Source organism: Herpailurus yagouaroundi, unplaced genomic scaffold (genome assembly GCF_014898765.1).
Source record: "Herpailurus yagouaroundi ecotype Mexico unplaced genomic scaffold, PumYag 29, whole genome shotgun sequence".
In the NCBI taxonomy this organism is placed as follows: Eukaryota; Metazoa; Chordata; class Mammalia; order Carnivora; family Felidae; genus Herpailurus; species Herpailurus yagouaroundi.
Window position 1 is genome coordinate 42,244,605 of NW_024412377.1, and position 26,554 is coordinate 42,271,158.

General features: G+C 45.4%; 1 protein-coding gene across 1 annotated transcript in view; it reads left to right on the forward strand.

Moving 5' to 3' along the window:
- The window catches only part of ARHGEF37 (Rho guanine nucleotide exchange factor 37), a 107,659-nt gene extending 94,887 nt beyond the window's left edge, over positions 1–12,772 (forward strand). Inside the window, exon 13 of the mRNA XM_040497399.1 lies at positions 12,177–12,772. Within this exon, the coding sequence (XP_040353333.1) occupies positions 12,177–12,455 (279 nt within the window). The 3' untranslated portion in view covers positions 12,456–12,772. The remainder of the gene's footprint in view (positions 1–12,176) is intronic.
- Positions 12,773–26,554: the final 13,782 nt, after the last annotated feature.

Consider the following 26,554-nt stretch of genomic DNA (forward strand, 5'->3'; position numbering starts at 1 on the left):
TGAGCAGGGCTTATTAATTAATTTTTAATAAAATGCATGTTCATTGCAACAACACAAACTTAAAGACGTATCTGAAGCAAAACTAACGCCCTCTGGTCCCGCTCTTTTGACACACTGTAATTAGAAATTTGATTCTCCTACTTTTTCTTTGCTTAACCCTGTGTTCGGGGTGATTTGGATATGTTTCTTCTGCTTTCCATGAAATTAGACACTGTTCTTTACCTTCACCTGCTTCATACATTTTAGAGAGAATTTTAAGTTGGCACACAGAAATGTACCTCATTTGTTTTAAGAGCTACATACTATGCAACTGTATTGATACAATCGGGGCGTTTCTAAATTCTTGTTGTTACAAAAATGTTGTGATGCCTAGTCTTGTGTCTATTTCACTCGGTGTTATTGTTTTCATTTCTGAAGATGGTCCCACTTTTTTTTTTTTTTTTAAAATAGGCTCCACGCCCAACGTTGGGCTTGAACTCGTGACCTTGAGATCAAGAGTTGCATGCCCCACCCACCGGGCCAGCCAGGCATCCCACACTTTTTTTTTTTTTTTGATACCATTTTTGAGAGTTTTTCCTAAAAGACTGTAATTTTTTACAGCCGGGTGTAGCAGTGTTGGTTTCTGATGCCTTCAGAAGTGTGAATGTTATCAATATTTTTCATGTTTGCCAATATGAGGAGATATGTGGGGGTTCATTATTTAATTTTCACTTCCCTGCTTATACATATGTATGCTGCCCATTTTAATTTCTTCTTCTGTACAGTGTTCACAGTTTTTGCCCATTTTCCCACTGGGTCGTTTGTATTTTTCCGGTTCATCTGCAGAAACATGTTCACGCCGGGGATGGTAAGCCTTTGCTTTACGAAGTTTAAATATTTTCTCCCACATTTTGACCTCATTTGTGATGTCTTTTGTTCTACAGAAGTTAACATTTTTCCTGTAATCAGATCTTTCTATTTTTTTCCTTCATAGTTATTAATAACCACAGATGTTTCCATAACCCAGTGGTTTTTGTACTGCACTCCTGACCTTCGGATTTCGAGGGGATGAATGGACGTCAGGGGTGGGACCGAGCCGGCTTGCGCTGCTGGGGGCTCGTGCCCCTGCTCCTTCCTCTCTTGTCACTGATTTTTCGCACGCTACCCTGATACTGCTGTGGCAGAGGGCCTAGGATCTGGAGCCAGAATTATTGGGCAAAATATTCAACCTCCCTAGGCCTGAGTTTAATATCCTGAGGATTTAGAACAGTGCCTGCCTCTGGGGTTATGCTGAGACTCAGCGAGCTGATCCGTGGAAAGCCACTGCTTAATGAGCAATCGCCATGTACCTGACAATGCATTAGGCAATGTGTGTACGTGTATTGTTACCCTGTCCTTCGAAGCTGTCTGAGAGGCCCGCGGGATTATCCCTGTCTCGCAGAGGAGGAAACTGAGGCCCGGAGAACTTAGGTGACTTGCCTAAAGGCACAAGGGTAGTGAGTAATGGAGCCAAGATTTGCTCCCTGGTTTCTCTGTGACTTCAAGGTCCTGCTTCTCCTCTTATCCCCTCTCTATACCACATCGATATTGAATTGAGCATCTACTCTGTTCCTGCCTAGTGGTAGGCACTGGGGAATCCAGCAGTGAACATGACAGTGTCAGTCTCTTGCTGACAATCTACTGGGTGAGGTGGTCACGAACTAGATGACTTCAAATTATGGGTCCCTGAAATTATGAGTTTTGCAGGGAGAGACAATACGGTAATTGCTCTTTTTAACTGAAGGATCAGGAGAGGACTTCCTGAGAAAATTCTACTTGCCCCGAGACATAAAGAGTGAGTAAGAGCTGGCCAGTAGGAAACTGCACCGTAACAAGTGGGTTGGCTCTTTGGCGGGCTCCAAGAATGGAAGGGAAGGTCTGTGCAAGGTTTGAGGTAGAGGGGGAGAGGTCAGGGGATGCCAGAACATGCAAGGCCTACATGGGTTGAGATTAAAAGTTTGGATATAACTCTAAAGGCATTAAGAAGCCATGGAAGGTCGAAGCAAGGAAAGGCTACATATGACCATGCTTTGAAAATATCGCCCTGTAGACCTATGCATACTCTGTGATGAAGTAATTCTACTCCTAGGTAGGTACCCACAGAAATGTGTGCTTAGACGAAAAGACGCCAAAGACAAAAATATTGACAGGCACACTCTTTGGAATAGCTGCAAATTGTAAACCACTGAAATGCCTCTCAGTACTTGGCTGAATAAATACTGATATAGCCAGACGACGGAATACTATACAGCAATGAAAATGAACACATTAGAATGATAGGTAATGATATGGATGCGTCTGACAAAAGCAGTGACGGATGAATTAAGGCAGATATAAAATGGTACCTGTGGTATTAACCCATGTATATCAAGTTCCAAAGCAGGCAAAGCTAATCCAGGGTGCTAGAAGTCAGTAGAGCAGTGATCCCGGAGGAGCAATGCGGGTGATAGGGAGGGGGCATCCAGGGGCTTCTAGGACGCCAGTGGTGCCCTGCTTTTTGAGCCAGGTGCTGGTTACACAGGTGGGTTCGGTTCATCAAGCCTAACACTTATGATTTGCGCGTGACCCTGCAAGTATGTTCCACGCTGGCCAGTATGTGAGCATTGAACTTGGAAAGGGGCAGGTATGGTCTGCGGGAGATGAGGTAGGGCTATCGCAGCAGGATCCAGGTGAGTGATGGTTGGTCTGGAGGGGCGGCAGGGGCGCTGGAGGCCTGAGATCCGGGAGGACACCCACCCTGGAGAAGAGGCCACGGGCCCGGTGATAGTGGGGGAGTGGTGACCTGGGAGCACGTGTGTGGGGGCAGCAAGGCTGACCCTCCAGCTTCTAGCACGAGCACCCGGGTGGCAGGAGGCATCAGACTAAAGGTGGAGAAGGTGGGGAAGGAGCAGGTGTGAAGAGAACGGCAGGCTCCGGGGCTTGGTTCTGGACATGTGAGATTTGAGATGCTTCCCAAAGGCGACATCACAGGAACAGATGGATATACGGATGTGCGGTTGAGATTTCATTTGGAAAAAGAAAAGACTTCTGCTGCTTTGGAGAAGGCCCTTGTGCAAAGCACGTTCAGTTTCCTTCTCTCATTCCGCTTCATGACAAAAATCCTTTCATTTTTTTTTTTTTATTTGAGTAGAGTTGACACATACCGTTACATTAGTTTCCGATGTACAACGTAGTAATTTAACTTCTCTATATGTTATGCTACGCTCCCCACGCTCACCACAAGCACAGCTACCATCTGTCACCGTGCAACGCTGTTACAATATCACTATGTTCCCAATTCTGTGCCTTTTATTCCCCTCAAAGTCTTATCTGTGTGGGAGGCGAGGTGGGGTTGGGTGGGGGGGATGTTTCTTTATGTAGAAAGTAGAGTTCTATTCATGTGTGTGTTGCTACATGAACGCGCCGTATTTATCTGTTATAAGAGCAAGCCCTGGGATAGGAACCTGGGCTGACCTCCAGGGGGACTGAGTTCAGAGGTCTAAGACCCAAGTGTCATGGGGAGAGGAACTTTCAGAGAGCCCCGGCCCCCTGGGACAGGCCACAGGTGCAGAAACATGGGCCCTGTTACCCTTTTGATTCAGTCTCTCCCTGCCTCCCTGAAGAACAGGGGTCACACCCTTCCCTTCCTGGAACTTCCAAAGGTCCCCGTTGCCCTCGGGATGGAGCTCTTGGCGTGGGCCACTAGGGCTAGCCAGCAAGAGGCCTCTCATTGCTGCAGCCTCAACTTTCACTCTTTTTACCAGATTCTCCCATGTTCCAGACATAAGGGACTTTCTTCCCTTCTGCTGAATGCTCTCCGTTCTTTCCTAGTTCCAGGCCTTGGTGCCATCTGCTTCCTCTGCCTGGGAACTTGGTCACTCTCGTTCACCCTTCATTGGGCTCAGCACTGCATAGCCTTCAAGTCTCAGCTTCATCCATTTTTGTCAGGAGGCTTTCCCATTGTCTGAACAGGATGAACCCCTGACCTGTTCACCCAAGGCATCCAGTACGGCCGGATGTGACCCGCACTGCCCTTCATGGTAGGTCTCATTCAGTGTCCTGCTGTTGCCACCGGACTGGGAGCTCCAGGGTGGTGGGGACTGTGCCTCGTCCCCTGTACCTGGGAACTGGGCTCAGTGCTCAGCACGGGGACGGTTGGCTGATTTGTCTCCCAACCTCCCAGATCAATGACCGTGACCTGCTCCCTGGCAGGAGATGTCAGACACGTTCTCACAGCTATGTTCTTCCCTTGCCTTCTGGGATAAACCTCAAGACCCAGCCAGTGACCATGAAGCTGGGCATCCTTCATTTATACCCCTAAGCCCAATGAGGCCCAGTGTCCCCCGTGTTGTCTTTGTGTTTACAAAATCCTCTGAAAGTGCTCGTGACCATGACTGACCCCACATCTACTGTTTTCAGTAGAAATCTTGGACACAGTTTATAAGTGGATTGGAGCCCAAACCTGGACCCGTCCCCTTGCCAAAACCGTTGAAGGTCAAACTCACTGGGGCCAACGCAATCTGAAACAATGAAAACCATGAAGGCGTCCAACAGCAGTGTAGATGGTGACACTGGAAGAGGCAATGGTCACCGAGCATGAAGGCAGTAAAAAGCTGTGTCACAAAGCCTTAAGAATTCGAATTCCCTTTGCTGTAGCAATCTCACCTCTAGGAGTTCTTTGTAATGAAATAATGCATGGAACAGAGACGAAATCATGAGGATGTCTACTAAAGTGTGGCTCATCACAGTGAAAAACATGGGAATAATCTAGATGGCCAACAGCAGGAGATTGGTTAAAAGTAAAAATTCCGACAGCTCTCTGCCACCATGACAAATGATGTTGTATGTGTACGTTACTTACGTGGAATTATGTCCACGACGTGTGTGTGTTAAGGGCCGATCGGTGGCAAGAGACAGAAATCCATTTCAAAATGGAAAAAGCAAAGGGAGGACTTATTGGCTTGTGGAATCTAAAGGAGACTTGGACAACCAAGGTTTAGGAAGGGCCATGGTGTGACCAGACCTTAAAGACAACTGGAATGTGGGATTCAGACGGCTCCAAGATTTCCTCTCTATCTGCTATCTTTGCCTCTCCCCATGTCCAGACTCCCTTTCTCACTGCAGACCAGATAGTGAGGAAACAAGGTTTAGACACAGGAAAGACTGCACCCAAATCCAAAAACTTTTAAGCAAGGAATATATTGGCCACCTGTGGTCAAGGACCCAAACCAGAACCAGTCCAGTTGTGGGCAGGGCTGGTTGGCACTGTGGGTGACCCAGTTGGGGTCAAGACCTGCCACTGAACCAGTCAACTAAGACCAAGGGAGGGGCGTCCTTAACCTAACATGAGAGTTCCAGAATTAAACAGGGAAGAAGGGAACTGGCCAAAAATCTCAGTTATCCTCTACTTAGCATTAAAGGAAATAGATAACAAAACAGGAAGCAGAGTGATGTTCCATTTCTGTAAAAATGATGGGGCAGGGGGTTGGTCAACAGGAGAAAGAAGTCCAACAAGGTATTCTGAAGTGTTAAAAGTGATTTTCTCACAGCACCTAGGTGGCTCCGTTGGTTACGCGTCCGACTTTGCCTCAGGTCATGATCTCACGGCTGGTGGGTTTGAGCCCCGCGTCGGGCTCTGTGCTGACAGCTCAGAGCCTGGAGCCTGCTTCGGATTCTGTGTCTCCCTCTCTCTCTGCCCGTCCCCTGCTCACGCTCTGATTTTCTCTCTCTCTCTCTCTCTCTCAAAAATAAACATTAAAAAATTTTTTTTTTAATTAAAAAAGTGCTTTTCTTGCAGCCGGGCTGTGTTTTCTACAATGAACACCAATTCTTTGTGAGATTAAAATAATTTTAAGAGAGAAGAGTTAAACGGAGTGTGCCCTGAGTGTTCAGCATGTTGACTCATCAACTCAACCTTCCCTGCCTCTCCCTGCCTCTCCCCTTCAGCTAGCCCGTGCTGGATTTGAAATTCTGTGAACTGCCGACCTCATTTGTGTCTCCAGTCACCCATCCATCCAACTCATCGGCATCAACAGGGGTCCAGTAAGTGCCAGGCCACAACACGTGCTGGAAATGCAGTGCCGAGGAAGGGCCCCGCCTGTCCTCCAGGAGCTCCCAGTCTGGCAGCAAAAACAAAGGAGTGCGTATCACTTATGCCTTAGGAAGCTCAGCACAGAAGTGTAAGCAGCGTGCCAGGAAAATATAGACCTAAGAACAGCACCTCCTGTTTATGGGGATCTTGAGAGGTGGTTTGAGGCACTTGAGGTCTTGGGGCATATGCAAAGGTACAGGGTTCACCAGCAACTGGCAGGCAGCTGGGTGTGGCAGGAAGTCTGAGGAGGCAGGCAGTGAACTCCATTCACTGAGCACTGAGTGCGTATCTATCACGTGTCGGGCTTTTGGCTATGGGCTTGCCGATGAGATAAGAAAAGCATTTGGGATTCAATTCCAGAGGATCCTGAATGCCATTCTATCTCTTTTCCAATAAAACAAAGCTGAAATTGAAATGTGGGCTTATCACTTCCCCGCCAGGAGGGACAAAGATCTCGCCTATCTATCCGTGGGTCCTCTGAAGTATCTTCAGCTTCTGCACCTGCACATTAAGGGAGGGTCTGGGTGTGTGTATGGGGTGGTGGTGAGGGCTTCCCAGTACCCTGCTTCCTGGCTTTGTAATCCCACCCAAGTGCCAGGGATATCGGAACGCGGTATTCGGGGAATTCCCCCAGGAAATGTTACAGAGGTTGAGCTGTGTTCACAAGGTCCTCGCTGGGCATTGTATTAGGGGCCTGGAGTCACCATCATGGCACTACTGTCCAAGCTTTGGGTCTCCCAGAGGGGCTCTGGGGAAGGGGGGTCGCTGTCTCTGAAGTGCCTTTCATGCACTAAGCCGAATGACCTTGGCCTGAATCGCTGAGGGTTATGTAAGATTAGGTAGCCACTTAGTCAAAAATAGCTCTCATGCTGACTCCAGCCTACAGAACAGCATCCAAGCGAAGGGGACACAGATGGACCAGAGCTGGGCACGCACGGGGAAATTCCCTTCCTGGTCCTCACCACTGGAAAATTGTTTGAGAGTGTCGGATGGAACTTCAGAGCTGCCGACAGGTGATGTCCCATGCTTGTCTATTTGGCCGCAGCAGTGTGGCTGTTATGGGCACAGAAGACCTTGGGCACAGAGACCAAGGGACCATAAAGACGGAAACTCAGTACAGACATTTGAATAATTTACGTAAGAGAGTACAGCAGGCAGAAGAAAGAGCACCGGACTAGGAGTCTTCAGATCTTCTAACTGCCAAAGACACTCTAGAGCCGGGCACTTTGATTTATTCAGTCAACAAAGACAGAGCAGTCACTATGTGCCAGAGACTCTGCGAGCATTGGCGACGCAGAGGTGGTGACAGAAGCCATCCCTACTCTCACAGAGTTCCAGCTTGTGGTCAATTGTCTTGTCCCCCATCCTACTGAGAACTAACATTTTCTGAGATCTTCCCTGTCCCAGGTGCTTTACAAGACATTGGCAATCACGTGAACAAGACAGACACCGTCCCTGGCTGCATGTAGCTTCTAGCCTAGAGGAAGAAACAGACAACAGACAAGCCAGCATCAACGAAACCCAAACAAAGTATCTTTGTAATGACAGGCGGGGCCCCTTCCGCATCTAAGAGGAGGATCTCTCTATTGAACGAATGGGACTGTTCCTATTTTCTTCAAGGTTTCAGCCCAGTGAAGGAGCGTGCCAGGGGCCCTTACACTCTCCCTCTGGAAGTTACGCTGGCCTGGCGGAAAATCATGTGGACCATGTTTGAGGCAGAAACCCTTTCCACTGCTGTTCACAGTGGGTGTTGGTCTGATACTTTTGGAGGACAATTTGGCAACAGTCATCAAAGCTTTAGAAGTATGCCTCTCCTCCGACCTAAGAAGTCCACTTCTGGGAACTTATCCAAAGGAAATAATTGGCTAAGTGCACAAAGATGTACATTATAATGAAGCTCACGGCATTCTTATTTATGATAGTTAAAAATTCGAAATAACTGTGCGAGACGACATTAAGAGATCATTGCAACAAATTGTAGTATAGCTGTAAAATGTGGTGAAATGATTAAGCGGTCCTCGATACCACAGACACGGCAAGATGGCCATATGTGAAGTTAAAAAAAGTTGTAGGCAGAGAAATTAGACCCCTGTGCATCGTTGGTGGGAATGTAAAATGGTATAGCTCCTGTGGAAGACAGTATGGCAGGTCCCTAAAGAATTAAAAATAGAATTATCAGGGGATCTAGCAATCTCGCTTCTATGTATACACCCCCAAAGAATTGTCGACAAGTTCCTGAAGAGACAGTTGTGTCTCTGAGTTGATAGCAGACAAAACACGGAAACAACACGTGTCCGTTGGCAGGTAAGTGGAGAAGCAAATGTGGCGTGCGTCTATCCAAGGGAACATTATCTGACCTCAAAAAGGAGGAAAATTCTGACGCGCGGTACAACATGGATAAACCTTGAGGACATTACACTAAATGAAACAAGCCAGTCACTAACAAAAGAAAAATACTGTGTGATTCCACTTACATAAGTCACTCAGTGTAGTCCGGTCATACAGATAGAGAGTAGCATGGCCGTCGACAGGGGCTGTGGGAAGGGGAGAATGGGGAGTTACCGTCGAATAGGCCTAGAGCTTCGGTTTAACAAGGTGAAAAGAGTTCTGGAGGTTTTTTTTTTTATTATTATTTTTTTTCAACGTTTATTTATTTTTTTTTTGGGACAGAGAGAGACAGAGCATGAACGGGGGAGGGGCAGAGAGAGAGGGAGACACAGCATCGGAAACAGGCTCCAGGCTCCGAGCCGTCAGCCCAGAGCCCGACGCGGGGCTCGAACTCACGGACCGCGAGATCGTGACCTGGCTGAAGTCGGACGCTTAACCGACTGCGCCACCCAGGCGCCCCAGAGTTCTGGAGTTTTTAATGCCACTGAAATGTACACTTCAAAATGGTTATCATAGTTAAGAAATGGTTGAGACGGTAAATTTTAAGCCAATTTTGCAATTCATCGGGAATTGCAAGAAATCCCAAAGAGCCAAAACAATCTTGAAAAAGGAAACTAAGTGTGAACACTCACACTTCCTGAGTTCAAAGCGTGCTCTGCAGCTACAGTGATCGAAATAGCGTGGTATTGCATGAGAACAGTCTTACATATAGGTCAGTGGAATAGAATGGAGAGTCCAGAAATAATTCTACACATCTTTGACAACTGGTTTTCAACAAGGATGCTAAACCCATTCAAGAGGAAAAGAATAATCTCGTTAACAAAGGGTGCTGGGACAACTGGGTATCTGACATGCAAAGAATAAAGTCGGACCTCTAGCTCAGGAAAAATAAACTCAAATGTATAAAAGTCTGGGATATGAGGATCTAAAACTATAAGAAGAAAACACAGGAGTGAGTCTTTATGACCTGGAGCACAAGTGAGGAAAGAAAAAAAAAAACAACACAGGTAAACTGGAATTCATAAAAATAAAAATCCTTTATGCATCGAGGGATACAACCAAGAAAGTGAAAGGAAGCCCACAGAATGAAAGAAAACAGTTGCAAATCATATATCTGTTGAGGGTCTGTATTCAGAACATATAAAGAAGTTGTATAAGTAAACCACGAAAAGACCCAACAGCCCAACTTTTTACCTGGGCGCAGGACTTGGATATTTCTCCAAAGAATACATGCAAATGACCAACAAATACATGAAGAGACACTCAATGTCATTAGTCATTAAGGAAATGTAAATCAAAATGGCAATGAGATGCCACTTCATATCCATGAGGATGGCTATAACACAAACAAACAAGTGGAAAATAACAAGTGTTGGGAAAGATGTGGAGAAATTGGAATTTTCCTACATTGCTGGTAGGAACGTAAAATGGTGCAGCTACTGCAGAAAATAGTCTGGTATTTTCTCACTAAGTTAAACATAGAATGACCATTCGACCCAGCAAGTCTGCTTTTAAGTATATACCCCAAACTGGGGCGCCTGGGTGGCCCATTCAGTTAAGTGTCCGACTCTTGATCTCAGCTCGGGTTTTGATCTCAGGGTCGTGAGTTCAAGCCCCGTGTTGGACTCGGCACTGGATGTGAAGCCTGCTTAAAAAAAAAAAAAAGTATACACCCCAAAGAATTGAAAACAAGTGTTCAAACAAAAGCTTATATGTGTGTGTTCACAGCAGCCCAAAGGAAGAAATAACCCAAAGGTCCCTCCACTGCTGAATAGATAAACAAAGTATGATATACCCTTCAATGGAATATTATTTGGCTATAAAAGGGAATGAAGTTGCTGATAAAGGTCACAACACGGATGGACCTTGAGGACATTATGCTCAGTGAAAGAAGCGACACACAAAAGACCACATATTACATGACTCCGTTTCATAGGAAATATCTAGAGTAGGCAAATCCGTAGAGACAGAAAGCAGATGAAGGGTTCCTCGGGGCTGGGAGACGGGAAAAGGGATGACCCCTTGATGGGTACAGGGTGTCCTTTTGGGGCAATGAAAATGTTCTGGAACTAGGTAGTGGTCGTGGTTGAACAACACTGTGAATGTAGCGTCACTGAATTGTGCACCCGAAAATGGTGAAAATGGTGAAAAAAATACATACATTCCTAAAAAAGAACTGGAAAGAGAGACACTAAAATGTTCACAGTGATTATTTCTGGGTAGTGGTAGGATTGACTTTTTTTTTTTCTTTTTTGGTACTTTCTGGTCATTTTACAATTAAGCATGTTTTACGTTAGTAATCAGAGTAGATAAAAGCCACGATGAGCTGTTTTCGTTTTAGAAAGCAGGAAGGAAAGGAAAGAAAGAAGGGGGGGCAGTGGAGGGGAAGGAAGGAAAGAAGGAAGGAAGGAAGGGAGGGAGGGAGAGAGGGGAGGGAAGCACGAGAGGGAAGGAGGGAAGGAAGGCAGGGAGGGAGGGAGTCAAGGGAGCTCTGAACCACCCCACTCCCTGTCTCTCCCATCTGCTTGGGGCTGCAGGCCTGAGTAGAGGGGCTGAGAGTTGTCAGGGTTTCTGGTTAGACACCAAGAAGGACCCTTTAGGTCAATAGGAGCGAGGTCACAGCCAACCGACTCTTTACGTGTGCTGTGGAAAGATCCTCCAACTGTACTGTGTAAAAGGCAAGGTGTAGAACGCAGTACTTTGATTACTGTAAACACACACACACACACACACACACACACACACATCACTAAAAAATGTAAACACATACATTTGCAAATGCAAAGAGACTCTCTGCCAACATGAATAAAAAAACAGTAAAAACCCGTTTTCCCCAGAGAGGGGAACTGGGTGCCTAGGAGGCGGGAGAGGGAGGGAAGGGAGCTGATTTTCACTCTGGACCTTTTGAGTTATATCATTTTCAAAGATATATACTTTTTTCTTGAGTATTTGCTTTGCATCCTAAAAAACAAAGTTTCCCAAACATTAGATGGAAGATATTCAGGTAAAAAAAATATACTGTTTTTGCCCTATTTTGTGTTTACCAAAGTAACAGTAGACATTACTTAACATCAATAAAGTAGGTGTTCCTCAAACATTGAAACAACACAGGAAAGTTTAAAGGAAACACAGAACACTCCTCCTAGCTTACTTTCAAAGGGAAAGTATATTTAATAATAAAATGCATTTGAAAATAAAAGAAATGTATCAGAAAAATGGTCATTATTTTTACTTCTCTTTTTTTTCTGCATTCTCTATAATGATATCTATTATTTTATTTTGGAAAAAGTCTGTAATTAACCAAGTTCTTAAACATAAAGGCACTGGCTTTAGGCGGCTGGTAAAGCATGTGCTGGCCTGACCTTGACCTCTGAGCAGCCCCTGACCATTCCCTTCGGCCCTGTTCACTGTAGCCTCCTTGGCCCAAACCCTGGGCCCTGTCTCTCCAGCTGCCCTCGGATGGCCTGCCCTGCCTGCCTGCCAAGGCGTTCACTCTGTCCCCATCGGAAGCCTCCTTAGCCCTCACGACTCCCTGGTGGAACCAGTGCTTGGCAGAGGGCAGGGGCTTCCGGATTCCTCTCTAGGAGCGGCGTGGGGGCTGTTTCGAAAGGTATTTGTCCAACAAACGCAGTATTTCCACCTTGATGGTATGTTATAGACAAAGTTTTCAAAATAAATTTTTATTCTTCTTTTACAGTAGGTTGAGCAAGAATTATCCATTCTTAAAAAGTGGGTGTGCATGTGTTGGGAGAAAACCGATGGAGAGAAATGGGCCTGCCCTGGGGCCATCTTCCCTGGCCCCCTTGGTGTGGCCACAGCGGGGAGAGCTTGCTGTCTGCCTGCTGTGCAGAAGACAGAGGTAAGCCTAGATGCCTCCAGCTTCCTTGTGCCCCGGCGTGTCGTTGAAAAACCTTCCTGGGCTGTCCCCCATGGTCTGGGACCAACATTTGGAAGTTTTCTCCCGGGATGTGTTTTCTGAGCCTCACCCCTACTTGGCTTCTCTGCTCTGCTGTCCTTTGCATACTTTTGAGGTAATGCTAGGTCAGACCAAAGAGGGCCAGTCAGAAACTTCCCGGGTTCTCTAGTGGCTACTCTGGTAAGGTCCTTTTACCCCGGATAATTCCTCTGTTGCTTAAAATACTTCCATTTGAGAACCATCCTTTTGCAGTATTAATTCTAAATTCCTATTTAAGAACAAACAAAAGTTCATGTCTCCCCTGAATTACAAAAATATGCAATTGTGTCAAATAGGGAAAAGTAGACTCTTCCCCACCAAAAGTCACAAAATATTCACACAACGAGTGAGTACCTAAAGAGGATACTATAGGTATTATAGCATAGAAATACTATAATATTTTTTTGAGGTCTTTAAAAGTAAATCTCTGAGGAGTGCCTGGGTGGCTCAGTTGGCTAAGTGTCTGACTCTTGCTTTTAGCTCAAGTCACGATCTCACGGTTCGTGAGTTCCAGCCCTACATCAGGCTCCCTACTGACAGTGTGGAGCCTGCTTGGGATTCTCTTTCTCTCTGCCCCTCCCCTGTTTGCTCGCTCTCTCTCAAAATAAATAAGTAAACTTCAAAATAAATAAATAAATCTCTGAGTCATCATCATCATTATTATTATCATTGCTTTATATAATTGTGGTCATTCCATATATGAATTTTGATCCTTTTTAATAAAAACCATTTCAACAGAAGCATTTTGGTTGTTGTTGCTGGAAATCCTGGCGCTGCTGTGCTCTTAATGATTTTATCTTGGGCGTTTTCTTTAATCTCTCTGTGCCCCAGTTTCCTTACCTGCAAAATGGGGATAATACCAGTATTTACCTTCCAGGGTTCCTGCAAGGATTCAGTGAGACAATGCAGGGAAAATGCTTCGCCGACAGTGAAATGCAATTAAATGTTAGCCATTCATCCATTGCTAAGCATAGGCATGGCTGATTTCATTTTTCAGCTGTCATGAATAATACTACGATGAACACCTCTCTGTGTGGAGCCTTGTCCATATTGAGGATTAATTCCCTAGGAGCAGTTCCTGGAAATGGAATTGCTGGACCAAAGGGTTAAGACCTTTCTAAAGTTCCTGATACAGATCGTTACTGCCACTCCTACCAGGAACGAAAACATCCTGGCTTGATTTACCATTTATTTACTTATTTGTTTGTTTACTTATGCATTTATTTCCAGCTTTCTTGAAATACAGTTGACATATAACATTGTGTAAGCTTAAGGTGTACAATGTCATGATTTGATAACGTATAGATTACAGAATATTTTCCACAGTAAGGTTAGTTAGCACATCCTTTACCTCACACAATTACCGTTTTGTCGTTGTGAAGAATCCTGGTTTTAGGTATGAATCTGTCCTCTGCAGGACAGGACACGGGGCTCCCTTCCCCTACCCCAGCACCCCCAACTTTAGTGGGTGTGATTTTAGAAGCCTTCTCTCTCTGGGGCACCTGGGTGGCTTAGTCAGTTGAGTGTCAGACTTGGGCTTAGGTCATGATCTCATGCTTCATGAGTTCAAGACCCACGTGGGGCTTCCTGCTGTCATCATAGAGCTGGTTTCAGATCCTCTGCCCCACCCCTCTCTACTCCTCCCCCTGTTTGCGCTCTCTCAAAAATAAAACATTAAAAAACAAACAAGAAGCCTTCTCTCTCTGAACAAGCCCCAAGCCTGCCTCCATGTCTGATAAGACATCTCGGCATCATGCAGGGACCTGGTAGAGTAACTCTCAGTTGTACTCTTTGTGAGACAGGGGCAAGGATCTTGCCCAAGGCGTGGTGAGGAATAATCAATGGCTAATGGCTGGAGTGGACTTTTGTCCTCCTGGTCATAAAAGACCTTTGGTTTGCTTGGCCACTTTTGAGTTTCTCAGGAAAAGTGATAACACTAGGCCAAAGTTCGTGCCAATTGGTCAGACTGCCTCCCTCCAGTACCCATGAAGCTAGGGAGAGAAAGGGAGGATCATGGTCCCACATGAGCTGGGCCAGGTTCACTGGGGCTGGGGTCATCGGGGTAAGAGACACTTCCCCTTTGATCCTCCCACACATCACACCACAGGAAATATTGCTGTGCTTTGTCAGTCTACCACTGACCCCTGACATGTCTGAGGGAAGAAGGTTGGATACACAGTAGACAGAGGAGTTAGAATGAAGTGAGGCTCAGCCCTGATTTGAGGGACTGATCAAAGCCAGGCTTGTCCCTCCTTCCATCACCACCCAGCCACTCACCAATACTCTCCAGAATTTGATTTGACTAAATCAAAATCCCCTGTACCTATGTAGGGGCAGCTGGAAAGCCAGACTACAGGGAGGACAGAACTATCAGGTGGGATGTTTGAGCCTGGTGGACGATATAACTTTCCCTTACACGGCCCACAGAATCTTCAGGAAACCTATAGTGCCTGCCAGTGCTTTGGGGATTGGATGTGTTTTTGAAGGGTGAAATGAAATACAGAGACTGGCCTCAATCGGAGAATACCCATGGGTATCCAATCACATGTAGAAGAAAATTTAATGACATGGAAAACTGTTCACAACATGTTGTTAAAGAAAATAATTGGGTGCAGGAGGAAATGTGCAATTGCAATACCATTTTGGTCAAAACAGAAAAGCATTTGTTCTGTTGAAATGTGAGATTAAAGGATATATCTACATAAACATAGACATAGGCATAGACATAGACATACAGATATAGATGATATAGATAGATATAGATATAGATATAGATATAGATATAGATACAGATAGATATAGATACATACGCCTGGGTGGCTCAGTCAGTTAAGCATCTGGCTCTTGATCTCAGCTCAGGTAATGATCTTGGGGTTCATGAGGTCAGCCTCACATTGGGCTCTATGCTGACCGTGCAGAGCCTACTTGGGATTCTCTCTCTCCCTCTCTCTGTGCCCCTCCCCCACTCATGCTCTCTCTGTTTCCTTGTCTCTTTCTCAAAATAAGTAAACTTCAAAACAAGAAATATATATTTAATTATTCGTGCTTTATATTTTATTTAATGAACACGTATCGCTTATGAAGTTGGAAATAATCTGAAATGTTTAACAAGATGAGCTGTTCTTACTGTGCTGGATTAGTTGGCAAAGAAATGAAGTAACATGGTCAAGGTCAAGCCAAGACTGAGGGGCCCATTCATTCATGGCCAGTTTAGCGACCTTTCCATTTGACTGGAAGGAAACACCTCCCCAGTAGTGTATTGAGCGCTCCGGACACACGGCATCGGAAAGATCTGATAGACTGGACCATTCTGTCTCCCACTCACTTCCTTTTACTGGATTCCAGGGAATGAGCATTGTCTGGAGAGTGTCAGTGGCTATAAGTGCATTCTTTCTCCCATTTCTAAGTACACTCACCAGCTTTTCTTCTGCACTTCCGGTCAGTAACATGACCCTCGAGCTCTTCTGGGCAGAGAACCATGTCAGCAGGATGGGCTGGGAAGCCTCCTGCAGATTGAGCCAGTTTTAATCTGTGACTCATATCCACACATAATAATTTTCTCCAAAGGTGTCTGTTGAGTGAGAGGGACACACGGAGAGACAGAGACAGAGGGGCAGCCAGGCAACGTGCCTAGACTTACACCCCTGGACATGAAAGGACCCTTCCAGATCACCTGCCTCATCGCCGCATGATCTGGGAAAGGGAGGCCTGGGTTGCACAGGCCAGCAGTACAGCCAGGCCACAGCCAGCTGGGTTTGCTTCCTGATCATCTCTCCATGCCATCCTGCTCCCCGGCCCAGCCCACAGGGATACCCTAACTCCTCCCTGGCTGATCTTCCTTCCACCTACAGCTGTGTCACTGGGGGTCCTATGAACCATGTTGAGGGGCTTGGACATTAATCTGGGTCCATGAAACAGCATGGGAGAATGTTTAGTCGGGAGAGTAGTGGGGTCAGATCTGGATTTCAGGAGGCCGCTGAAACCCTCCGACTGCTGTGGCCAGACTGTGCCCACAGAGTGGGTCCACGGAAGTTAGAGCGGGCTCAGGGAGACGAGTCAGGAGGCTGCTGTGATTGTCTGGGTGGGAGGCAGGGTCAGCCTGGGCCAAGGCTGAGGCAATGGAGACGAAGAAGGGTGGGTGGTGTCCCTGACTTCTTGAAGCCCTCGTTGATCTCCTTCCGCATTTGCAGTCAGTATCAGCCAATTTAATCCTCAGTTATGGGCTTACATTTGTTAGGGCTCTTCTAGCTGTGATTGCACGGAATCCTGACTCGAACCAGCTCAGGCTCAGCACGGTTGAGCCGTGTAGGGCACATGGGAGGTGTTCAGTAAATGATGAATGAATGAGCGAATGGATGAATGCCTCTTGACTCCTGGACCATTGTTCTTTCTACTACGCGTTAGGCAATACTGACCTTAAGCCTAAATTTTATAACCCTAAGTACTCCAAGGCCATCTATCTGGGCTTGCACCCAACTCAGGAATCCCGTCTACTACATGCCTGACAGATATCCATTTGGCCTATCTTTGGAATCCTCCAGGGTCAGGACACTCACTACCTCAAAAAGCAATCCATGTTAACAAACAACGAAAGAGATATGTAGTTTAAAAATCAGCTATATTGAAGTGTAATTTAAATAAAATAAAGTGCACCAACTTAAGTATAACATTCAATCAGTTTGGCAAACAGACACAGTTATGTAACCACCACAATGCAGTCTAGAAAATTTCTATCATGCCAAAAAGTTTGCTTGTCTTAATAACACTTTCTTTTCTCTAGCTTACTTTAATAGGGGCGCCTGGGGTGGCTCAGTCGGTTGAGTGTCCGGCTTCGGCTCGGGTCACGATCTCACAGTTTGTGGGTTCGAGCCCCGCATTGGGCTCTGGGCTGACAGCTCAGAGGCTGGAGCCTGCTTCAAGTTCTGTGTCTCCCTCTCTCTCTGCTCCTCCCGGCTCATGCTCTCTCTCTCTCTCCTTCAAAAATAAATAAAAACATTGAAAAAAATTGTAAACAAAAGAATACTAGACAATACCTGTAACATACAAAAAATGCGTCAATTGACTATTCGTGTTATCAGTAGGGCTTGTGATCAACGGAAGATTATTAGTGGTTAAATTTCAGGGGAGTCAAAAGTGATATGTGGATTTTCAACTACACAAAGAATTGGTGCCCCTTGCCCCGGCCTTGTTCAAGCATCAACTGTATACACTCTCCAGTCATTTGAATCTGGCATATGTCACTTAGAATAATGCACTTAAGATTCATCTATGCTGTTGCCTGCATCAGTCTTTTTTTTCCTTTTTATTGCTGAATACTAGTCCATTGAATGAACGTTACCACGATTTGTTTATTTATTCATCACTTGCTTATTCATTCAATTTGTTTATTCAACCCACCATTGGGTTGTTTCCAGCTTTTGGTTATTGTTAACAAAGCTTCTATGATAATTCACATGTGCATCCTTATGTGGACGTATTTTTAAAAACATTCTCTTGTATAAATACCTAGAATGTGATTTCTGGCTCATATGGGAGGTATATGTTTAACTTTTTAAAAAACTGCCCAACTATTTTCCAAAGTAGTATCTCGCATTTGTTTTTTTATTAAAAAAAAATTTTTTTTTAATGTTTATTTATTTTTGAGAGAGACAGAGACAGAATGCGAGTGGGTTAGGGGCAGAGAGAGAGAGAGGGAGACACAGAATCCGAAGCAGGCTCCAGGCTCCGAGCCATCAGCACAGAGCCCGATGCGGGGCTCGAACTCACAGAGCTGTGAGATCACGACCTGAGCCCAAGTCAGACGCTCAACCGACTGAGCCACCCAGGCGCCCCGTAGTATCTTCCATTTGTATCGTCTTGCCCTCCTATCAATATTGTAGGAGAGGGGCACCTGGGTGGCTCAGTCGGTTAAGCGTCCGACTTCGGCTCAAGTCATGATCTCACGGTTCATGAGTTCATGAGTTCTCTGTGCCCCCCTTCCTCCCCCGCTCACACCCTGTCTCTCTCAAAAATAAGTAAACATTAAAAAATTTTTGTAAAAACATCGTACGAGAGTTCCAGTTGCTCCACAATGTTGCAAGCACTTGGTACGGTCGGTTTTTAAAATTTTCATCACCGCAGGAATGTATAGTGGTCGCACTGCATTTGTTCCCATTTGTGTTGCCCTGATGACTCACGACACTGTGCATCTTTCCAGGCACTTTGTATGCTATACACATGAAATAGATGAGGTAGGGAACTTGGGAGAACTTCCGTCTTGACTCTGAACTCTTTCTTCACAGAGATACAGGCTTGTTGTCACTCACCCATCACACAGTTGTTGAGCGTCTATTGTGGACCACACGCTGTGCTGGGTCGAGAGGTGGTTATGAACCAGACAGGCATGGTCCCCGTCTCATGGGTCTTACGGAGTCAGGGCAACACATTCATTTCCTTCCCTCGTGGCAATCTATATCAAAAATATGTATCTACTGTCAAAGAATTGCTGAGTGATTAGGAAACATCAAAACAGATTTATGCTAATTGTATATATTATATAATTTTAGGTTGATGTCTCATTAAGGTGTCTCTCACTTAAGATATGTGTACTTATTAAACATTTGGTTCTTTCACGTGGGTTCCCTTGGAGAGTGTCGCATGATCATCCAGGGAGATTAGGATTGCAACCATCTTTGAAACTGAAAGTCAGAGAGCTAGAAAACTGGCCCAAAGTCACTCAAAAGCAGAACCAGTCTTTGAACTCAAATCTTGGAACTTTAAGTCTAGATACTGCTTGGAATAGTAACTAAGTGCCACTGGCATATTTTCAGTGCAATTTTAGGACTAACACACTAGCTATAATCCATTTAAATTAAGGTCCAAGGGATTATGGTCTGGGTTATTTTCCAAAGTTTCCTAAATATCTATCCAAATCCCTCATTCAGCCTGTGAGACCAAAAAGGTCCAGAGGAATGGCCACAGGGCGAGTCAGAATCCAAGTCCCGGCCTCCCGACTCCAAGCCGTTGTTTTGTGAAAGTGTTGCCCCTCGGTCCTCCCTCCTTTGCTTGGCCAGTCTCCGTTTATTTAGTCTACAAACATTCAAAGCAGTCTGTGCTGCTGTGGGCAAAGGAATGAGGGAAGGTGAGAAGAGAGACCCAAGAGACCTGGATTCAAGCCTCAGCTTTGCCACTTCCAGACCAGATGACTCCGGCAAGGAACTCAACTTCTGAGTCTCAGTTTCCTCATCTGCGCAATGGGAATGATAACGGCACTGACGCTGACGTTAGAGAGCTTCAGAGAGGCCTCAAACTCCAAATGCATGGAAAGCCCTCCCCCTGAGCTCCGGATTTTACTATTTGTTAAATAAACGAAGGAATACAAGCGCTTCGCTCCCTGCTGAGCTTATAACAGCACTGGATGAATCACTCAATGGCCAGCTTTTCCATTTAATAATTGCACTGAAATTATGTTTTATGAAGATTGAATTAAAGGAAATTTTAGTAGAGAACATTTTCACTGAAATGAGAATTCAAATACACTGTTTCATTTCTCCGTGTTTTCTTCAAACTTTTATCCCCATTGGGAAGTTGCATTAAAGTGATTTATTGTTAAAAAGCTGACAACAATGAAAAGAAAATCCTAAAGGTACATTTTTATATAAAACCCATGACTCAAAACATTAATGGTTTTCATTTCTCTACATTGCCTTCCAACTTTTATTCAGAAAATTTTTACCTCATTAGAATGAGAATGGCTGTCTTTGGGTCACTCTTTTCGGAAAACATTTTATTATTTAATTTTTGCTTCAAATTGTTTAATAAATAAAGTTGTTCATGAGCTTTATGCTTGTGATTTCTAATGGTTCCATATGATTCTATCCAACAGAATTCATGCACTAACCTACAGAATCTCAACCCTGCAGGAAATTATATCAGATTATCATAGCTTATTATATTCCACAAAATCACTAAACGTTTGGATGTCACCACAACCCTATAAGGTTAAGTACTAAAATTACCCCACTTTAGGGGCTCTTGGGTGGCTCAGTCGGTTAAAGCATCGAACTTCCGCTCAGGTCATGATCTCGCAGTTCGTGGGTTCAAGCCCCACGTCAGGCTCTGTGCTGACAGTTCAGGGCCTGGAGCCTGCTTCGGATTCTGTGTCTCTCTCTCTCTCTCTCTCTCTCTCTCTCTCTCTGCCTCTCCCCCACTCACACTGTCTCTCTCAAAAACGAATAAACGTTAAAAAAATTTTTTTTTAAACTTAAAATGATCCCACTTTACCGATGAGGAAACTGAGGCTCGTGTAATTTTAATGACGGGCCAAAATTCATACAAATAGTGTCTCAGCGATCTATTGCCGTGTGGCAAACTGCCCCCAAATGCAGCGGCTAAGGCAATGACACCAGCTTATTTGCTCATGATTGTGCAACACGATCAGTTGGTGAGTTGGCTCATCTCTGCTCCACACAGATACTGACTGAGGCAGCTTCCCTGTAGCTGGAGGATCCCGGGGTGGGGGTGGGGGGGGCGGTTATTGAGACGCCTGGTGTCTCCGCAGGGGAGGCTGAAATGGCTGGGGGCTGGCTGGTTTCTCTCTTTGTGGTCGTTCATCCTCCAGGCCCTCTGTGTCCACACGGTGTGTCTGGCAGGCTGGCTGGACTTCTTTCTGGGCGTGTGGCTTCCTAGAGACCGAAAGCAGAGACCCCAAGGCGCCTTAAGACCTAGGCTGGGAACTGGCACGACACCCTCTCTGCTGCATTCTTTTGGTCAAAGCAACTCCCAGGGTTAGTCTAGAATCAAGGGGAGGAGAGTAGACCCTACCCCCTGCTTGGGGGAGCACCAGGCATGAGGATGGCGGGACTGTTGGCTGCCATCTTGGTAGCTATGGAACAGAACTCCAAGCATAGGCCTGCCCGACTCCGACCTCCAACTCAGCTTCCCCGTCTCCATTCTACCTCAACAAATCTTTTTGTCTCACTAGCTCTTTCTCTTAGTTTCATTCATTTTTAAGTGGAATTTCCAGGAACAGGGAGACCTGGTCAAAGGGCAGGCACGTTGCCGTGCTCTATGCGGAGACAAGTCGGCATCGGCAGAGCAGAGTTATCTCCTGAGCTTCTCCTTAGGCATGCTGCTCAAGCCCCTCCCCCCCCCTTCACAAAGGAGATGTAGGTTTAATTTAATTCAGCTAATTTATTCGATTTTATTCATTTAATTTATTCTGTTGCCGCACTTACTTTGACGGAGGAAATCTGGGTTCCTGCTATGGAGAACCTCTTTGGGACTTCTGGGCAACAACAAAGTTAGCAGAGACTTATGAGGATCAGCTGATCCTGAGCTAGGCAGGATAGTGTTCCCTGTGGGGCAGGGCACTCGGGGAAAGTAATTTGCTGACCTTGACTTTTTATAGAACTTGGGATGCGACAGCAAGAACATGGCTTACGCTTGCCAGAGTTTAGCGCCCCTTCTGAAGTGTGACCGTGTGTCTTTGTTTGCTGTTCCAGTTAACGGTTTGCTGTTCCAGTTACACCTGTTGTCCCATATTCTGTCCAGGTTAGCTTTTGTCCAGGGCCCAAACCTCCCAATTTGGACGATAAAGTTTACGCGTACCCTACCTGTCACAGAAACTGGGGTAAGTCATTTCTCTTCCCCTAGCCTCAGCTTCCTCATCTGGACAACAGGCCCAGCTACCAATTTCAGAGATGTGGATCACTTTTCATTTAATAGCATTCTTCCGTGTGGCAGGAGCTGTCCCAGGCTCGGGGGGGAAACTGTGGGTAACCAGACACTCTTCCTGCTCTCCTGTGTTGCTTGGGCTTCACGTAGACAAGCCAGCTAATTTCAGAGGTTGAATTTAGATCAGATAGCCAGGGAGGGCTTCTCCGAGAAGGTGATATTTGGGCCAAGGCATGAAGAATGGGAGCAGAGCATAAAGGGAGGTGAGGGCACAGCATTCCAGGTTAAGGGAACAGCAAAGGCAAAGGCCCTGAGTCAGGAGATAACTCACTACAAGGGATAAAATGGAGCTCATGAGCAAGGTCATGTTCTAGAAACTGTGAAGAGTCCCAACAGTAATTATTTTACACTAGAGGGCTTTAAAATACTCTCAACATCCCTATGATCCTTAAGCGATCCTTAAAATGATTCCAAAAAATGTTGGACAGGCGGGGCCGAAAAGTATTATTAGTCCTGCTTTGCGGAACAAAATATTCCTATGAATTGTCTTTGCCTATCTTTCCAAAATGGTCCCACTATACGTCTATGCTTAAATTTAATTTCATGTATCACCATTATCTTTTATTGCTTTTGAGGATGGGAATCTTCTGGGAACCAGAGACATCTTTATAAATCTCTTCCCATTATGATATTTAATTCTGTGCTTAAGTCCTCGTGTGTGTTGCTGTCACATCTATATTCATAAGAGATACTGGTCTGTAGTTTTCTTTTCTCATGATGCCTTGGTCTGGTCTTAGTGTTCGAGTAATGCTGCCCTCATAGAATGAGGCGAGAAGTGTTCCTTCCTCTTCTGATTTTTGGAAGGGTTGGTGAAGAATTGTACGGATTCTTCTCTAAATGTTTGGTAGAATTCACCAGTGAAACCCTCTGGACCTGGGCTTTTCTTTGTGCGTAGTTGTTTTTTTGGTTTGTTTTTTTGTTTTTTTGTTTTTAATTTTTTTTTTTAACATTTATTTATTTTTGGGACAGAGAGAGACAGAGCATGAATGGGGGAGGGGCAGAGAGAGAGGGAGACACAGAATCGGAAGCAGGCTCCAGGCTCTGAGCCATCAGCCCAGAGCCCGACGCGGGACTCGAACTCACGGTCCGCGAGATCGTGACCTGAGCTGAAGTCGGACGCTCAACCGACTGAGCCACCCAGGCGCCCCCAGACATTCTATTTCTTATTAAACTAGTGTTGCGTCTTTTAAAAATGTTTATTTATTTATTTTGAAAGAGAGGGAGAGAGAGAGAGAGAGAGAGAGACCCTTCAGGGGAGGGGCAGAGAGAGAGGGAGACACAGAATCCGAAGCAGGCTCCAGGCTCCGAGCTGTCAGCACAGAGCCCAACATGGGACCCGAACTCACAAACCGCAAGATCATGACCTGAGCCGAAGTTGGAGGCTCACCCTACTGAGCCACCCAGGCGCCCCTCATTTCTTATTTTAATAATTTTAATCATCTCTCTTTTTTTTCTAGGTCAATTTAGCTAAAGGTATGTCAGTTTTGTTGATCTTTTCAAGAACCAACTATTGGTCGTTGAGTTTTTCTATTGTTCTTTGATTTTGTTAATTTTGACTCTAAACCTTATTGTTTCCTTTCTCCTGCTTGCTTTAAGGCTTCATTGATCTTTTTCCAGTGTCTTAAAGTGGAGAGTTAGATTATTGATTTGAGGTCTTCTTTCCTAATACAGGCATTTAGCGCTTTGAATTTCCTTCTCTCCTGTGTGCTGTTGTTTAGCGTCAGGAGTCTGGGGTTTCCGTCTCAACTTCTCCACTGCCCCTGGAGAGGCCAGAGTAAAATAACCAGGTGTAGAGTCAGGGAGGCTCCCCGGGTCCTGAAACTGACACTTGCCAGGTGACCTTGGTTAAGTCACTGCCCCTCTTGGGTATTAGTTGTTGTTTCTTATCTATCAAATGAGGAGGCAGGGGGCACCTGGGTGTCTCGGTCAGCTGAGCGTCTGACTCTTGGTTTTGGTTCAGCTCACGATCTCACAGCTTGTGAGATCGAGCCCCATATCGGGCTCTGTGCTGAGAGCATGGAGCCTGCCTGGGATTCTCTCTCTCCCCCTATCTCTCTGCCCCTCACCTGCACATGCTCTCTCTCTTTCAAAATAAATATTTAAAAATAAAATAAAATAAAATAGGCTGCACCGAAGCATGTCCAGGGCTCTCTTCTAGTCTAAATGGCTTAGAGAGCAGGCTCACATCTGACACTTCTTTATATGTGTCTTTATATATCTTTTTGGGGTGGGCATGTGTTGTTTCTACTCAGCATTCTCTTCCCTCCCCTCCGACAAGGCACTTGGTTGTCCTTTGGGGAGACACCACTCTCCCACAATATATCTAGACCTTTTTGTGTGTGCCATGGACCCCTCTGGCAGTCTATAGAAGTCCATGGACCCTTCTGCAGATGGATGTTTTTAAATGCATACTATAGACTGCATATGATTTAAAAGAAGTCAATTATATTGATATCGTTCTCAAATAATTAGAAACACGAAATTTTGCTATGGTCTTATACATACACTTCTTTTTTTTAATCACATTTATTTATTTTTGACAGACAGAGAGAGACAGAGCACAAGCGGGGGAGGAGCAGAGAGAGAATGAGACACAGAATCCGAAGCAGGCTCCAGGCTCCGAGCCATCAGCACAGAGCCTGACGCGGGGCTCGAACTCACAAACCGTGAGATCATGCTCTGAGCCAACGTTGGAACCTTAACCGACTAAGCCACCCCGGCGCCCCCATACACTTCTTTATTAGCACATTAAATAATAAGATCTAGTTGGTCCGCTGCCTACCATATTTCAAATAGTGAGGAACATAAATGATACTTTGAGATACCGACAACTGTGATGCAATACGAAACACCCGTGATTTCTATTGGTGACAAAGTTGTAGGTACTTTCAATGCTACTGTGATGCGTTTGCTACATTTGTAACAGAAGGAAGTGCTAAATTTCAGGTAGAAGTCCGTGAAAAGAGAGCTATAATTTTTTCCTATGTAAATCAACCGTCCCTTGTTAAGAAACCTTTGTTTAGAAACTGCTTGACTCCGGGGATTCCGAAGTAAGCGTGCAACCCAGTAGCGGCCAATCAGAGCAGAGACTGGCTTAGCTATAGGCATTTAAGCCAAAGTGGTAGCATCAGAGTGCACCCTGGGCCTTTGCTGGAAGCCTGGGACGGTTCTTTCTGGTGGGTTTGCTAAAGAGGATTGGGTGTAGGCCTGGATCATACATACCTTGCCTTCACTGGGGAAAACCCGACCTCAGGATGAAGCCAGTACCGAGAAGGCAGAGCTGAGGAGTGATCATTCACAACTTCCTGGCAACATTCCTCCTTTTAATGTGTTAATTATGGAAGCCAATACATTATCTGTTGAAGCCAGTTTGAGTGGGGTTTTCTGTTCATTGAAATCAAAGCGGTCATAACTAATACGGTCCCATAAAGCTGGCACAAAGTAGGCGGCTCATGAAGGAATGATGAATGAATTTCAAACAATGTGGCAACGTGATTAATATTGTTTGCTAGACTCATCTGTACAGAACTGGCTTGATTGTGTATTAGAGGATGAAGGTATACTTAAAGCAAGCATTCCATGGGCTTTTTGTTGGCTGAAGGAATAAAAGGACTCAGGCATTGTCATTACTTTCTATTTTTAGCCTCGTATATTCCTCAGTGATACAACCAAGACCGCATAACACAAGTCTAGAGTCATTTGGGGCCACAGTTACAAGCGAAATCTGTGGCCCGCTCACCCTGGGGAATAGCATGCAGTGATATAAAGGAAGAAGGTAGATCTATATGTGCTGATATGGAAGCACCTCTAAGACTCTTCAAGAAGGAAATTACAGGGGCGCCTGGGTGGCGCAGTCGGTTAAGCGGCCGACTTCAGCCAGGTCACGATCTCGCGGTCCGGGAGTTTGAGCCCCGCGTCGGGCTCTGGGCTGATGGCTCAGAGCCTGGAGCCTGTTTCCGATTCTGTGTCTCCCTCTCTCTGCCCCTCCCCCGTTCATGCTCTGTCTCTCTCTGTCCCAAAAATAAATAAACGTTGGGAAAAAAAAATTAAAAAAAAAAAGAAGGAAATTACAAAACAGTAATGACAGTAAGGTTCCATTGTCATTAAAAACGAAATCTCCCAAGCAAAACTTTGAGTTTCTCTGTGAACATAATGAGTGTATAAATCAAAGAGAAAAGTCTGGAAGGTCACTCACGAAACACTAACAGTGGGCACCTCTGGGGAGGGAGGGGTATCGGGTGGCCGTGGTCACAGGAATGTCCTTTCTCTCTATCCTTTCCATTTTTTTATACAAGGATAAAATAATTACGGATCGTTTGTGTAATCTAAAATAATTTATGATGAAAAAATAAGAACTCTGGCAGAAAGCGGACTATTCCCTTTTAGCCTGCTCCCCACCCCCCACCGAG